Source organism: Oculina patagonica, chromosome 2 (assembly GCF_052425735.1).
Source record: "Oculina patagonica isolate OP01 chromosome 2, crgOcupat, whole genome shotgun sequence".
In the NCBI taxonomy this organism is placed as follows: Eukaryota; Metazoa; Cnidaria; class Anthozoa; order Scleractinia; family Oculinidae; genus Oculina; species Oculina patagonica.
In genome coordinates, this window is record NC_135759.1 from 34,978,812 (window position 1) to 34,995,983 (window position 17,172).

General features: G+C 38.6%; 1 protein-coding gene across 3 annotated transcripts; it reads left to right on the top strand.

The window, feature by feature from the left end:
• Window positions 1–65: 65 nt before the first annotated feature.
• Window positions 66–11,646, top strand: LOC144644394 (uncharacterized). Of its 3 annotated transcripts, XM_078503871.1 has the most exons (9): window positions 66–209; window positions 3,214–3,357; window positions 3,840–4,063; window positions 4,455–4,551; window positions 5,398–5,448; window positions 6,471–6,521; window positions 7,492–7,548; window positions 8,511–8,561; window positions 9,212–11,646. In XM_078503871.1, the coding sequence occupies exons 1-9, from the start codon at window positions 182–184 to the stop codon at window positions 9,406–9,408; spliced, it is 900 nt and encodes a 299-aa protein (XP_078359997.1). In that variant the 5' UTR covers window positions 66–181; the 3' UTR covers window positions 9,409–11,646. The 3 variants fall into 3 exon arrangements, with proteins under 3 accessions (XP_078359997.1, XP_078359998.1, XP_078359999.1); XM_078503872.1 differs by lacking the exon at window positions 6,471–6,521; XM_078503873.1 differs by lacking the exons at window positions 6,471–6,521; window positions 7,492–7,548.
• Window positions 11,647–17,172: the final 5,526 nt, after the last annotated feature.

Consider the following 17,172-nt stretch of genomic DNA (forward strand, 5'->3'; position numbering starts at 1 on the left):
TGAGGGTTCGTACACAAAGTAAAAATCGTAAAATAACTGCCGCTGACCAATAATTTCATCCATTCCCATGATACAATTCGGAAGGAGAAAAGGAAAAAAACAGAAATTATATTTGGCGAGAAACATTTGTTTGCTCGTCTTATTTTTGCTTCGTCACTGAACGTTTTTCACCCATCTCAGGATGTGGATCCAAGTCTTCGGACTGTCTTGTAAGTGTAACATATGTATTCTTTGTCATAGCTAATTTGTATTCAATGCCACAGATCTCAACTTCAATTTGAATCGAACTTGGTTTTTAGCAGCGTTTTAGTGCACGATCTCTGTTTATTCATCGCGCTTGAACAAATTCAAAGGGAATTTGGTCCGTGTTAGTTACTTATCTCACTTGTTAATGGTAAAGTACTGTAGTTAACATCTTTTAGGCTTTATTGTGCTATTTATTGTGTTTTCGAGGTCTTCGATCGTAAGTATCTCGCCGTCGTCATCATCAAATCCATCGACAAACATGCGGAAGGCAAATTCTATATATTTTTTCAACACGGAATTCTGTAATTAACTGCTATTTGTGGGGTCAATACTTACTTCACTGATCGCTTTCTCTTTGTTGTTTCTTTCCGTCAAACATTGCACAGTGTAATATCACTTTCGTGACATTTCGATAGAATATATACGAATGCATGCGATCTTAATTTTGTGTCAGCTCTGTGGCACAGTGTGATGTTTCAGTTTACTGTTTCTGATCGGGGCCAAAAACTGTCAAAGACGCGAATCGTGTCTTTGTTTGCGTATTTCCTGCCACATTTCCTTACTCGCTGTTATACACAGTCGAGATATATTCGCGATATTACTCTTAAATTGATGTTACTGTTTCCATTTTTCTGGCTTGTCTTATTTGCTTTAAGTGTTCTAGCTTTAAGTTCTTCATGGAAGGAACGTATTAAATTATTGATCACTTTAGCACCTTTCAAAACAACGTTTACATAAGGTTACACCAGGCTGCTTTCTCACTTCAAATATAATTATGTTATGCGTGAATCTGGCTAGATTCATGAACGTCAAATATGTATTTTAATATATTTTTTTCAAGTGTGTTTCAATTTTTGTGAGAAAACAGTATTAATTTTATTATTCTCCAGCTAAAGGGAACCATGCCTCCCCCTGCCCTGGACTATGTGGGGCTTTGTTGAGGATTTAACAGACTTAGTGCTATTTATATTAGGGATTTGTTGATTTTGTTTTGTCACAAAACTACTGGCCTTTTCTGTGGGATTGGTTTGCTACTAACACTACCCAATGATGGCAATTTTTTTTCTTGGGGAGCCTAGGGTATGCCTGTGCAGTGAAGAGGAATATTAGTATTGTAAAACGAAACTTTAAAAATACAAAACAATGAAGAGGAATAAGGAATGATGGTGGAATGAAAATTGCCTAGTTGAAAGGTAGCCAACTGTAGTTTGAGAGTAGGAAAAATTTAAATATTTTAGCTAATAGGTTTTGTATTTCTATTAGTCTCTTTGGCTAGTGAAAACAGTCGTTAAATATTATAACTTGGTAAAAATAAAACTGGGTAGAATAATAACGACAAATGCAGTTTAGAGAGGTACAGGAAGTGAAACATTGTGAAAATTTCAAATTAAAGATATTAATATCATAAATAGTAGACATTCAATTAAACCTCTCTAATGCAAACAGTTTTAACAGTTTGAGTTACAAATCTTGGGAGCTTTATTGAGACATGCAACTTTACTTTGGCTCACAAAAGAAAAAAAGTTGTGTCGAGACCCGTACAGATATCATTTAATGATAATGTCCTGGTGAAAAGTTATTTTGTCAAGCAAAACCTGGCATAACACTACAATCTTGGACAAAACTAGTTGACACACGCATTTCACACATTTTTCACAAATGACTCGACTTGCAAGCAGGTTAAAATATCTTATCCCCCCCCCCCCTACTCAGTGTTGTTTCTTGTGGTTTGCGGCTCAACAGGCTTTGTTTTAAAAACACTAATGAAAAGGATTTACAACATTGAAATGGGGGGAGGGGGGTTGCAAAATTGAACTCCCTTTGCTAAATAAGTGGAAATTTGCTAAGTGTTTCAACAGTTTTGTCCAAGATTGTAGCCAGTAGGTCAGTGTTCAATAGCTCAAAATGCAATGCTTGCTAAGTGTTCTGGTTTTAGACAGACTGTTAGGTGTTGGTAATGACCAAATACAAAATAAAGTGCAAAAGGTACTACACGTATGGGGCATGATTTTAGGTTGGTACTCCCTAAACCTACAATATTATTTTTGGGAATAAGGCTGGTCATAGCCTAGTCATTGCATATATAGATAGCTTGAAGTGTATTTCAACTCACTTCTGAACTAAAACTTACAGTTTAACCCCTTGCCTACCAAGGACGTATATACATCCTCTCTGTTGTCATGCAACGACCGAGGACGTATATATACGTCCTCATCCAAAGCACATCCCTGAAAGCCTGGTTGTTCGTGATGCCTTGAATAAATCATCCCCGGTTGTTGAGAAAGGTCTGGCACTACATTGGAAACACCGCTGACCCAACAAAATTACTTTTTGCTCGGACAATTTACAAAATGGCGGCTCGTGTGCGTGAAGGCAGAATGGACGCAGCTGAAGCTATTGCTAAAATTTTTGTGAATCGCAACTCTGATGTAAGCGATTTAAGTCACAGCAAATTTAAGCCAAGTGATTCTGAAGAGTCTGAACAAAAAGAAAAGGAGGTGGCAAAGAAGAAGCCTCGATCGATCGAAGAAATTGAACCTCCAAATGCACATGGTCAAGGAGTTCGCCAGGGAGCTGTACGAATCAACAGTACGGTTAGAGAATGTGGAAAAGATAGAGGAATTCATTTTAAATGCTTAATCTAGGTGTACTTTAATATTATATTTGGGAAGATGCCATTGCTTAGCCAAATTGAGAATCTCATTAAATTCATTATTGCTGCCGGTTGCTTAGTGTGTTTGGCTCTGGTAGGCAAGGGGGTAAGGCCATGAGACTGTGCACTTAGGTTTTGTTTTTGCTTGAAACAAAGCTGTACTATAGTCTTATTTCCATTTCCAATTTCACCTGATATGCCACCAAGGCATACCAGAAAGGTATGATTAGGTATAAATTTATTGATCACGTGAGCTCCAGTAGTATGTATAATTAATTTTTTTCATTGTTTTTTTATCTGATTGCTATTTGCAGGTCTTCTAAGTTTGTTAGAGGCTCAAGCACCAACCTATAATCCAGAGTGTGGTGGCATGAAAACAGCTGCCAAGCATTTGAAAAGTGGTATTCAGAGCTACCTCAAGAAAAGTGCCAATTGCCGTCCAAACCCACATTGCACAGGTGAGCACCTTAACCATCATATCTTGGGCTCCCTTAGTATCCTGGGTTTAGTTTTTGGCCATGTTTGCTCTTTTGGAGGTTGCCTTCACTTTTGATAGTCATGACCCTATTTGGTAAGTCACATGACCAGAACACAAAAATCCTTAAACTCACACATGCAGCTTACATCTTTCTCCGATGAAACAAAAGCCAAAGGGTGGTGTGCATTCAGATGCAAAAATGGTAGTATGGATTTGTTGAAATTTACATTATTTTAAAAGTTATGACATCACAAAAACTCTATGATATCATAGCTTTTTTAGTAATGTGAATCTTAACAAATCTATGCTACAGATTTTGCTTCTAAATGCACTCTACCTGTGGTGTCAACTTTAGAACAAAATGCTTAAATCAAAATTTTCACTTTTTTGTCTGGAATAGAACACTTATTGACAACCAGTGTTAAGTAAAATGTTGCTTTCTGGTTCCTTTAAATTCCACAGGAGTGATGTGCACTTGGTCTGGTGGTGGCCTTCTTGAAATCGATCTGCACCACTGTGACAATCCAGTCACCTATCATGTTTATTTACATGCCCCTAGCAAAAACATACACCACAACCTTACTTTGAGAAAAGGTGATGACAAAGAACTTGTGAAAGGGGACTTAGGAAATGTTAAATTAAATGTGAAGGAGCTGTCACGAAAAGGAAATATAGTAACAACAACAGTAAGTTTGATCCCTTTGCTAGACTAAGTTTTGCTTTGAATTTGATATATAAAATGTAAAGGTTTATGCTTGCTTGGATTCTTAGTCTTAAGGGGGGATACTAACTTGAGTGACGGGTCTGGGTAGTGGGTGGTGGGGACAGGCATCTGGAGTCTGGGAGATAAGCATTGAAGGCGGAAGAAGAGAGGGCAGGAAGCAGGACCAGAAGAAAACAAGTAAAATTGTTGAACGTTTCATTATATTTTGCAATAGAGATGGGACAAAGGGGAGGAAACCAGTAGAGAAAAAAGCTATCAGGACTAAAAGGTACAGGGGGAGAGGGGTGGGAGGTTGTTCAGCCCCCTCCTGTAGATGAAAATGGTTTCATTTAATTTGTGAACTTTTTCAACAGGTGCAATTAGAAGCATGTTCAAAACAAGGCCTGTGTTTCCCACCAATTGCAGTGTTGGACCAGCAGAAATTCTGTGTCAAAATGGAGAACTGCCCAAGTATGTTAAATTGTAACAATAAGCCCTAGACTTATATTTACTTAAATTTCCTTTGGGATTGGCTTATTTTTGAGAAGGGTGGGGGCTTATCTTTAGAAGGAAATTTGCATCTCAAAAAATCTTTGGGTTTTTATTTGAATGAGATTTGAATGGTGCATGGAAGGGTTAAATTTTGTTAATATAATGGTACGGAACCTAAAACAATTCCTACATGTACATATGCAAGTTATGCTTAGCATTCTCTAATGTTCAACACAAAATATTGTATTGTGTACTAAACAAAACAAACCCCCAGAAAAGTTATGACAATAATACCTTTCTTGAGGCCTATAACAAATAAAAGTCCACAGTCTTATATATTTAGACTTGGGCTTATTTTCAGGTAAAAATTTTTATCTGAGATTCAGGGGGCTTTTTGGGAGGGGGGAGGGAGTAACTGAAGTTTTTTTTGCATTTGTATGGTGTTATATGCACACGTATAGCTAGCTGCTTGTTGATCAGTTTACTGGTTGGGAGAGGCAGAAAGAAGTGTAGGCTTAACATGTTTCATTAAATGTTGCACTGTTTGATGACAGTGCATAGAGGGCAAGTTTAACTCCTGTTTGGGTGTAACTTGGAAGTATGTAGCTCCGTTAAGTGGGTAATTTTATGCTCAGTTATCAGAAAATTTATTTTTCTAATAGATATCATATAAATGTACAGCAAATCAAAAAAACCATGTCTCTTCAAAACTTAAATAAATAGTACAAAAGAATAGTGAAATGAATTCTGTCAAATGACAATATCATGCAAGTGTGCTATCTTACTAATGTACTAAAACTTTTTTTTGTTTTATGTCCCTTTTAGCATACAATGCAAGCACTGATCATTACAAACCATGTGGTGTCAAGCCTACAGGTGTGTCCATAAATCTTTTTTACTAATAATCAGGAAACAAATTTGATTATAGTACTTTAAATTAGTTAATAATTATTAAATGGTACTGTAGTGAGGATCCACCATAACAACAGCAACATAATTATCAATCAGACCATCAGTCAATAAAATAATGTTTGATTCACTTAACAAGTTTAATCTAAAAAGGAAACAATATTTTTAATGATTAAAGTGCCACTATGATCAAATTTTCGATTCCCATTTTTTTACATTTTCGTGTACAATAAGACTTTCTTACTCACCTTGCCAATTTTCAATCCATTACGAACATCTGAAGTCGTTTTATTTTAACGTTTATTTCCGATAAATTACGGCCGCCATTAAACAACCTTGTTCCAAGGCTTGGTTGCGAATAGGGAGAAAATGACGTCAAAGGCTCCAAAATACCTCACGGGTTGAAATTATAAGAACAATATGTATTGAAATTCACGCGAAAAGCAACGAAAACTTTGGGCTTGTTTTTCGTGCAATTTTCTATGCTGATTGTTATTATAATTTCAACCCGTGAGGTATTTTAGCCTTTGACGTCATTTTCTCCCTATTCGCAACCAAGCTTTGGAACAAGGTTGTTTAATGGCGGCCGTAAATTCTCTGGAATAAATGTTATAATAAAACAACTTCTGATGTTCGTAGTAGATTGAAATTTGGCAAGGTGAGTAAGAAAGTCTATTTGTTCACGACAATGTAAAACAATGAAAATCAAAAATTTGATCATAGTAGCACTTTAAATGAAAAATACTAAAATTGCTGTCAGGAGTAGACATTAATTTAAAAGTTCTTTAAAAATTCTGACGCTGAATTTGTTGAACGTAAGACAACGCTCATAATGAAACGTCTTGTAAAAAGTTCATTATGAGCATTTGTTGATGTTTAACATTGTAACTTAGAGTTTGTAATTTGATCTGCAAATACTTATATTTCTCCGATGGACTGACACAAGACAGGCTTTTGTTAATAAGCACAATCTCTTCAATGTTATGCAGGCCATTCCACTGCCCATTCTACTGATCATACTTTTAGAAGTACTTCATCAGGTTGGTCTCAGTCTGTAGAACTTTGTTTTCTGGCATTCAAATTGATTTCTGCACTTTCTGAATATTATCATATCATTCCTCGTCTCTGTTTGCTCTTAATTGTAAATGTGCTAACCTTTGCTTATCAACTTACTATACAAATCCACAAGTAATAAGGGTGATCACTTTCAATGTTAGCAGCCATTTACACTATGACGTTTGCTTACAGTGGGTCACTGTTTTCAGGAAGCAGACAGTACACATGTACCACACGTACACTAGCCCATCTCTGTAATATCATACTTTACCACTATTGGATGCAACACACTTTTTTAGTGCCAAAACTCGCAGTTACTTGTAAAAAGAATCCAGAATAATACCAGAGCTGGCTAAAGGGCAAGACCTTGTGTGGCACACGTCACACGTCTTGTGTTCTTGAGCGAGATACTCAAAGTGTCCCTCTCCAATCAGGAGTATAAATGAGTAATGACAAACTGTTAGGACGATCTGACATAATGCCGAGGGTGACCAGGTTTCTGAAGCACAAAATGACTAGGAGCATAAATTTCTACTTCTCCCTGGATGGGAGGCTAGTCCAACGCAGGGTTACCCCCAGCAGTAAATCCACAGGTACCCACTAATACACCTGGGTGGAGAGAAGTCCTTTGAGAGATACACATATTGCCAAAGTGCACGTCACAATGACCACAGCCAGGGCTCAAACCCAGGACCCCCTCAATCCTGAATCCATTTTGCTAACCATTTGGCTGCCTCACCTGCAACAAGGTATAAATGCATCATGGGAAGGCAAAGCAGAAAAACATATTTATAAGTGTTAAAGGGTAAGGATTAAGGTAATGGACATTTAAAGACCTTAATTAACTGCATTTTAGTGCTAATTTTAATTGCTTGGAAACTCATGATCAATGTAACATAGGCAAGGTCCTTTGAGTTGACAAGATGTGTTTAATTATTACTATTAATTATGCAGGCCAACCCGGGACACACCCCTTGACACACCCCTATCCTGAGAGAAGTACTTCTACAGGTGTGTTTCTGTAGTCTGTTCTGTTGGTCTTTGTATCTACTGAGAAGAGTAGTTCCTTTGCAGAGCCCTGCAATGTGATGCTTATTTATCCATGCTTTCAAGTTTTGCCAGTCATGTTATGCTAGTGCCATTTAAAAATGGACATTGTCACGTGACAGGGAGGTCCCATTTCCAACATAAAGCATGCCAGAGAGGATTAAATTTACTGTCAATGAACGAGAGAGTGAAAAGATAAATTTCTTGTCTTGCTTTAGACTGCTAGCTGCCCGTTTTTTTAGTCGCTCATTCGCTTTTTTTTCGTCTGCTGGACTAACTAAAAACTGACAACTTGCACTTTAGTCAGAATAGAGATTGCTTCTGTCACCTTTTCAAACCAAACTTAAGTGGTCTTTTTTAACTTTTCTGGTTATCCATCATAACTCAGTAGAGAAAGAAATTGCATGCAAAAGGGGTACTAGTATCCAACAATGTTAGCATGATAAGGTTCATTGTGTCATCAGTGAGAAATCTTTCTTATTGTAGAACAAGCTAAGTTTAGTTGTTTTCATTTTAGGTTTTCATTGTATGCGTTTGTCAGTTTTGAGTTTTCCTCTTGAACGTAAAATATATGTGTTAATATTCTTACACTCTGTGACTATCATATTAAACGTTTTACAGTGTTGTGACATTATGTCATCTTTCTATTAAATTCACCACCAATCACAAACAAAGCCAACGACCACACGTGCAGTTGAGTTTGACAGTTGAACTTCTCCACCTCCCAGACTGGTTTTTAATTGGCTAGGCAGTTGAAACCCAACAAAAAGATGTGTCAAAGAGTTCCAAATTAATCAAGGACTTCATCCTTGGGAAATTTACTAAAACAACTATTCACCGTTTCAAACCACTAAAACAACTATAGTTTCACTAAAACAACTATAGTTACCAAGTGTTGTTTTTTTTTTTTCCCTCTGTGATAACAGCTTTTCCAGGCACTGGCAGCATTGATGCTCACAAGGGAGGACGCCACAAAGGTACATGACGATGGCATTTGTTGTTGTTTGTTTGTCTGTTTGTTTGTTTGCCTGTGTGTTGGTTGGTTGGTTGGTTTTCGTCTACTTTACAACTCCATCTCCTAAGGGTTGAAAGGGCAGACAACCCTATCCACAGGATAAATCGCTGTCCAGTGGTTAAATGTTAATGAAATATGTATGTATGTAAACGAACTATGCCATCCACTGGATAGTGATTTATCTGGGTCCAGTTATTCAAAGGGTTGATAACACTATCCACCGGATAAATTGCTACCCAATGGATAAGTGTTCACAAATCATGCTACGCTATTCTCCAGATACTGTCAACTCTCGTTATAGCGGACACGCTCGGGGCGTCGTTTAGTGTCCGTAATAGCGGGAGTCATTTCCAGTCAAACCTCTTTCGCCGGGGATATGAAGTTTGTCCGTAATAGCGAGTGCCGCAATTGCGGGGTATCCGCAAGGCGAGAGTTGACTGTAATGATTTAATCGGTGGATAGTGTTATCCATCTTTTGAACAACTTGGGCCAGCTCACTATCCACCGGATAGTGACTAGGCCCTTTGAAAAACGCTTTGAAAAGCCGGGACGTGATATATTGGTGGTATTAGTAAGAAAACTTAATCACAATTTTCTTGTTACCTCTCACAGATAGTGATTCATCTAAGTTGTCCACTGCCGCCATCATCGGTATCGCGGCCGCTGCCGTCTTTGCCATCCTGATTGTGATAGCTGTGGTGGTGTATTGGAAGAAGTATCACCACCGCTCTCGCCTGCGTGCCGCCTACTACAACGACATATCAATGCACGACCCCTTGTATGAGGACTTCGGTCCAGAGGTTGCATAAACAAGAAAAACAGTAGCGACCTTTAGATTTGACTACGAGAACAAAATCGAGTACGACTTTGGAATTTCGACACATTTTTATCTCCGAACTTAAGCTCTCTCCTGTTGTTGACTAACACATAAATAAATGTTAGGGATAAGGTTGGCACGCTAAGTAATTATACGAGGCACACAAATTTGGTTTGAAAACTCGTACTCAATCTCGTACTCGTAGTTCAATCTAAAGGTCGCTAGTTCTCCTGTGCAAAGCGACGATGATGGAATTTGCAGTGAACAATTTTAATGTTACATAATGTTCATTTTTGTTTTTTGTTTGTTTACACCCTCTTTCAGTGTTACATGCACAGCGGCTTCATAGCGACATCCATCTTTTGACATGCTAAACAAACAAGACAGATCGAAATCCACCAATCACAGCCCACTAGCATGACCTTCTGAACTTGTGGGCTCATTTGCATGAAACCAACAACGGTATGCATCGGTTTTGATTGGCTCATTTCAAACAGCATCTTGAAAGATGGCTATGCACCTAACACTGAAAGAGGGTGTAAATGCAATCAGCTCTTAATAGCGCAACAATTGCTACTATATGAATGATAAATACGTTTTATTCTTAACATGTATGTAAAAAGTTAACTTGCTTCACACATGGTTTATATGTTTAAAGCTACTAGCTTATGGAACTGTGTATATGAAACAGGTATTTAAATTTAATAACACAACATAGTTAGAAATCCTAGCAGGCAGGAGGCTAACCAATTTACTATTCACATGGTATGTCGAGGAGATGAACGCGGGACTACTGAAAACAAATTGAGCTGGTAGAAGAATGGAAGGGTTGAACCCGTGGCCTACGGACTACATGACCGATGCCTTGGCCTCTTGACCACGCCTCTTGCCTCCTGCCTTATCCTGCATTTACGATAGAAAAATCTTTTCCATAATTTGCGTCGATTTGCTTTGTTTACTCAACAGCTGAAGTACGTGTGCACGTGGAAAAAAACAAGGCATTGATTCGCGAGAGAAATTCTCTCTACTGTTCTGGTGCATTTTGTTTTATGTTTAACAGGAGAGTTTGGTATTCAATCAAGATGTCCTCCCTGACACGATTAAGCATTGATTCTCATAAGCTGTCTAAATGAATTTGTCATGAAAGGGTAATGAGAATTTACGGATTAATGAGGGTTGAAACGTTCATGGTCTTTAGGTCACATTGCTGGAACAATGTAACCAGGGCGAATGTTGTCAACATTCCTTGGAAGCGTGTTGGTCTAGAAGTTTTTTGTGCCGCGTATCGGGTCATTTGGTCCAGAATAATTTAATGTCAGGATAAGAGATGCATATGGGTTTCATTCGAAGCTAGAGTAAACAAAGCAAAGCACAGGACGGTTTCTTTTCACGTAATATGCTGAGGCTCGAAACTTGGCTGCTAGCTGAATTTAAGGCTTGTTACGACGATAGCTAACGGTATATTCATTTAGAATGTTATAAAAGTTGGTTGAATGTCACTAAGTTAAGTGTATTTTAATAGTATATAATAGTATAGATAATAGTTCATGTCTTTTTAATATCGCTCCTATAGTGTGAGATCTACATTTAAGGAATCGTTAGGCACATGTTCAGGGGTCAGTAATGGGGGGACGCTACTGTGAACGCAAAGTATGAAACTTTCGTTCTTTTACAAGCTTAGCCAAACCGCTGTCTGTCGTACTGTCTTACGATTCCTCTTAGCAGGGTCCTGTAAGTTGAAAGCAAAGTTCCATTTTGTGGTTGCATTTTGTTCTTGCAAGTCAGCTACTCAGACGATTGTGTGACAAACTTGACCAGTCACGCAAAAGTCGGTTTAAAAGAAAGGTTCCTCGCGAAGTCACCTACCAACTTGATATAGATTGCTAAATGATAGAACAGAATGTTTGCTGCTGCTTTTTTTTTCTCAATTGTTTATAAATGTTATACTAGGGTGCTATGGCAAATCATTTTTTTTTTTCAAGTCACGTAGCAAATGACTATGGAAGTAACATGGTAGTTATCCAAGTGTCCCATTTTCATGTATTTGCTCTAGGCCTTAGCTATTTATTGTACTTAGCAACAAACAATAATATGTACATAATTAATTTCTAAAAGGGTTGGGAGAAGTGCTAAACAAATGATGGGTTTCACCGAATTGAATTTGTTGATGTTTTTAAAGTTGCATTTTTTGGAAGTAAATCAATAAACGTAGTCACCATGCACCGTAAAATGATCAGTGGTTGTTGTTGTTTTTGTTTTGTTTTTTCGTGGTAAGTGTAATTGCCTAACTGTTCCTATCTTCAAAACCTGGTTGGTTTGATTTCGGTTATTACCGAATTGAAAAAAATATATAAATGCTCTTAGGGAAGTGGTCATAACAAGTGTACTCGACGAGGACCCACCTTGATGCAAGATACCACCTGTCTGGTCAGCCAAATGGCCAAAATTTATTGGCCTTAAAATTTGAGTTAAGACTTTTATTATAGGTGCGCATGAAGCTTGCCTTGCTGGAGAAATGGTACAAGGAGGTTTGAATCTTTTTCTTAGTTTCTACTCTAGTCCTGATCATAGAGTGGGGGCTATACAAACAAAACACCATCTTTTAAGGTGGGGAAAGGGGGGGTACATGAAGAGACCACCTGTCTTTTTTGCAGAGTGGTGGGTCCTGTCTGAGTACAATAGTTTTGACCATTTCCCTTTACCATCAACTACGTTTACCGGCCCTATCCCCCACCAGGGGGCAAGGAACTAAGAGACGTTTTCTAGGCAACATGTAATAGTAGTCAATGCGATAAGTGATAGCAATCTATAAAGGCTTGTTTTCGCTGGGCATAAGCACACGGACAAGCGTAAGCGCATAAGCCGAAGAACTAACACACTCATTCTTGTGCAGTCCTTACATAAGCGTTAGCATTAAAATGCAAGATTGTTCGTTCTTCTTGTACTTAGGGACCGACCATTATTTTTTGGAGGGGGGTATGAAAAATATTGAAAAAATTGTTTACAGGGCATAGAAATACAAAATATATTGTTTGCAAACAAGATGTGTATAACAAAACATAGTTTGCATTAAGAAAAAAAAATGTTTGGAGAGGTGCATAAACTAAAAAAAAATGTCTGCAGAGGAAAATTTTTCATACCCGCTCCCCCCCCCCCCCCCCTCTTCCAAGTAAATGATGGTCCGTCCCTTACGCTTGTTCCTAGTGAGGGAAACATAAGACGAATGTGTTTGTTATTCTTATTTGCTTATGCTTGTATGTATTCCTTTCCTGGCTTGAAGGCGAAAACTGGCCAATCACGTGACAATATTTTGTTTTTCTAAATTGTCTATTACTTGGGAATTTTAAGTCCGTTATCACGCTTCAAAGTGCCATTAAATAAAGATGGTCGTGAAAACTAGAGAGGGGAGACCTGAATGTATCGTGCATGGTCTTCAAGATGTCTCAAGCAATTCATACATAACATGCAAATTTCGTTCAGACTGTCGCTTTGCGATAAATTTTCGTTATGAAATTTTATTGCCTAGATAAAAAACATGCGCTCATCAAAGCCGGCTTCCATTTCGTGGGCATAAGATAAAATGTTAATTTTATATGTGAATATATTTAGACTGTTTTGTCTGGATGTGTGAGTACTTGCACGTTCATGCGCAACATAGCTCAGGGCATACCATGTGCGTTCAGACATCTCCTTGGAAATTGATTGTGGTGTAAACAACTGGCATCCCACGCAGGCTTTTAAGAGAACAGATCGTTATTTATTATTCATGTGAAGACAGGAAATCCTCCTGTTTCTATTATTAAAACAACGTGCGAGGCATTGTCCAAATGCTAATATTTTTAGTCGTGGGTTTGTACGTAAAGAGTGCGTGGGTGTCGTGGCTTCTAGAAAATAACATCAAACTGTAAATCAATGCTTTGGTAGAACATAAACTGTTTCCAGCATGTTCGCAGTTGGAAATATATTTGTTAAGCCGGAGTTATTCCAGTGATGTCGGGCTTTTGGTCTCTCCGCGTGTCCTCACATTCAGACGTTCCGTAAATACCATACACCTGTCGAACGCAAAAGCGAACCTTTGCTGAAAAGTGCTTATAGTATTCCACCTGTATTTGTTCAGTTGTGATTTCCAGAGACTACTTTCCATCTTGCTGGAGCTGTAGTGTGTGACTGCCACGAAAACCAGCCCACATTGACTCCGGTAAACCGGAGAAAAAACTCTTTGGTCGTTGAACATTCCGGTTAACTTAGCTATTCTTTAAAGTCTGGAATATCAAGGAAGGAATACTAGTTCTTCTGAAAACCTGTAGACATGCGACATTGTTAACTATAGGTCGGGTCATCGTAGCAATACATGCAGGGTCAATTCATTTAACTAGCTATAGTATTCGTAGTGAGAGTGCAGGCCGATTCGTTGGACAGAACTGTGTTTTTTGTGTTAGTAAGACTAATATGAAAACGAGAAAAGTGGCCGACTGTCGCTATCTAGATTGAACCGCGAGGGCAATTATTTAATCAGAAGATAGGATATACGCATACAAGGATGAAGTAGTTAAGTTATTCTTATTCTTTGTTTCATGGGTGGAATGGAAAATATAACAGGTCCTCGCGCCGGTCCGACTGAAAAAGTAAATGACAAAGATAGGAACATTTGAAAGATGTAAGCCTTTATTTCGGTATTGTTTCTTCAAGTTAATCCGTCAGTCAGCCTGTCTGTGAGAGCAGAGAATATGAATTTTGCGGTCATTCTTCTCGCCTTGTTGAGTAGCGGATGTGGGTGTCAGAGCAGATAAGCCAAAAACTAAAAGAATTGTCCAAGGTCAAAATATATTCGACCGGCGATAATTGTAGCTGGAATCTAGTCTCCAAATTCACCTGAGCCCACGTGGTGAACCGTTTTCGTTGAAGAGGTCATCACTCGCCAAGCGACCGTTTTAATCTTATGGTTTGAGGCTCCTAGGTGTAGAGAGTTCAGTGTCTTGACTGAGATCGATAACACAACGCATTGACCCCAACCAGGGCCTGTACCACAACAATGACCTTTCTTATGGATCCGAAGACCAGCGCACTCACCACTTTTATGCCATCCGGCGGCGCCCACCAACACTTTTGACCAAATAATTCAGTTAAAAACTTCAAAAGTTGTTTTCTAATCTCAGTGGATCTAAACGTATTGGAAAAAGAGTTAGACATGCATGTTTCCTGAGAATCTCAGAGTTACGAGTACCCGCCATAACTCGGTATCCTTAGCAGAAAGATGCATTATCTTGTGTCACGATCTCTGTTTCGCGTTCAAGACAAATATCTTTGCGACACTGGTCTTTGCCAGTGGCATCTTTGCTTGTTCATTCTTCCCTCCCCCTCCCTACCTTAGTTTCATTTGTCTATAGACTAAGTGTCCGTCGAGCCGTCATGTCAAGCGAAAAAAATAAATGACCGAGCAAAAAATGGAGACGAGGAGGGGCGAGGCGAGTTCGCGTGCACCACTGCTAGGAGTTTTAAATGCGACAACCGGACTGGCGGGCGGAATTGTAATTTTGAACATTCTGAATTGAAAATGAAACCTGTATATTTTTTTCGCTAGTGAAAACAATAAGGAAAATAAAAAGACGGAATGTCTAATACACAGGAAACCAGATACTTTTAACACCTCAAGGCTCAGAACTGTTTCGGATCACAATGTCGGTTGAGGAACTTGAAAAGCATAAGCTACATGATAGCTTTCACCTCCTATCTTCTTTACCGCAATAAACTCTATAAATCGACTGCAGAGGTAACTTTTTCACCTCGCTTACATGTCAGTGAGTACATCATAATGCTAGGCTCGCTTATAACGATCCACAGACAGACTGGCGTCGCGGGCGGAATTGTAATTTTTAACATGTTGAATTGGAAAGAAAGAGATATTACAACAGATGCAGAACTGAAACACAAATATTTTGTTTTCTATTGTAACCAACCAATAAGAAAAAACGTGATAACCGCTTATTAGATCTTAATACCCAGGAAAGTAGAACTTATTATCAACTGCTTCGAATCACGTGTTCCTGGGGGACTCGATGCCAACGTAACTACACCTGCACACGGAACCCAGATTAACAGCAGGACAATATATACACGAGGCAAAATATAACAAATCATAGCGTACACTTCAGTATCACAAACATGGAAAATTTTAAATGCCAGTCTTTAAGGCTAACAGACCATACAAAATATTGTCCATTTGTTTTATTTTTATTTATTTTTTGACTGTCGTTTGTGATTTTTAGCTCAACCGGCTTTGTCTACACATACGTACACCACGACTGAAATCCAATTTAAATCGTACCTAAATTAGGACAGTCAAAAGAAAAACTAGGATAGACATCATTTGGTGTGATATGCTGGTTCTTATATTTTTCCATCAGGTAGGTATGCTGAACAATATATTTCCACAGTATATTTCACTGTCAAGTAGCCCTGTTATGAGGGTCTGGGTACCATGTGCACTTCGAGGTATCCCTAGATCACGTGATCAAAACGCGTAGCAACGTCTACGCGTACTGCAAGACTTTCAAAATATTGGGCTTTATCTGAAATCTCCGATCCTTTTGATAAATTATGCATCAGACAAGTTCTGACAACTCTAGATGGCGATTACGATCAGTTGCCAGACACAAGTCGTAAAAATAATCATCAATTTATTAATTCTTTTGTGCCAGAACAGCCAGAAACTGCCAAATAAATGTCTTAAGGGTCCTCTCTGATAAGACATCTAAATGTTGCTCCACCACATCACGTATATGTCCTTCTCTTGGCCGCAGGCGTTTCCCGTTCTACTTGTAGATGTATGATATGGCTTTTTATTGGCCGGAAAGAAGTGAGAAGCCGTTCGGTAGGGAAATATCTCGTCTTCAGTGGAGCTCAACCGGTCTCTTGCAACGCTTCACACATTAGTACTCTGGCTATCATGCTGACGGCGCAAACTGCTCCATAATAAATATTAAAACAGCACTTAGCTGCTGAAGTGTCTAGAGCTATAACATTAATATTAAGTCTCAGAAGGCGGCAAACTCGCCGACGCATAATGTGTGCTTGAGTGAGCTTAAGACGCCATGATGACGTAACGAATAGTCTCGATGACGTACGAAAAGTCCCGGGAAAGTCACGAGACACGAAGGGAATTTACGATGGCCGTGCAGGAAGCAAGGGCATTGATCCTTGTTGGGTAATTAAAATAGCAAATTCTTAAATGTGACGCAGGTAAACTCACGGCAGAATTATCTACGTTGTTAAATATTCACATTGCTTATTTTCCCATGGTCAAAGTTCCGGTTTTATCGCCTCCTGCTAAGAGAATCACTTTTAGACAACCTCCCCTTTTTGCTCAAGGACTTTTTTAGATTATTATTTATTTTTAACTTTCCCTGATCCAGCGCTAACAAACAAGAATTCAGACGTCCCGATACCCGTGATATAAAAACCAACAAATTCGATTACTATACTATTTTAAGAAAGACACTGTCTTCCTTAATAAGAACAATTCTTCCGAATATGGAACAATTCCCGGCCTTTTTTGCGAAATGTTGTGGTTACGATAAGTTAAACAAAAAAATAGCTCGCATTGGAAACATTCCGAAGGCATTATCAACTATGACAGTCATGTAAACAAACACGAGGCTTACGCAGTATTAGTTATTTGAAGGGCGCGAAACCTCCAAAATACTAATTTCCATAGATTTTGCGGTCGATTTGGAATTTGACGGAGAGAATGTTTGTC

What these genes read in the sequence shown, in the direction of transcription:
- LOC144644394 (XM_078503871.1), top strand. Translation starts at nt 182, where the DNA reads ATGTGGATCCAAGTCTTCGGACTGTCTT. An exon ending in ATGTGGTGTCAAGCCTACAG is followed by an intron (nt 5,449 to 6,470) that starts GTGTGTCCATAA and finishes AATGTTATGCAG; the next exon opens with GCCATTCCACTGCCCATTCT. An exon ending in CAAGGGAGGACGCCACAAAG is followed by an intron (nt 8,562 to 9,211) that starts GTACATGACGAT and finishes TACCTCTCACAG; the next exon opens with ATAGTGATTCATCTAAGTTG.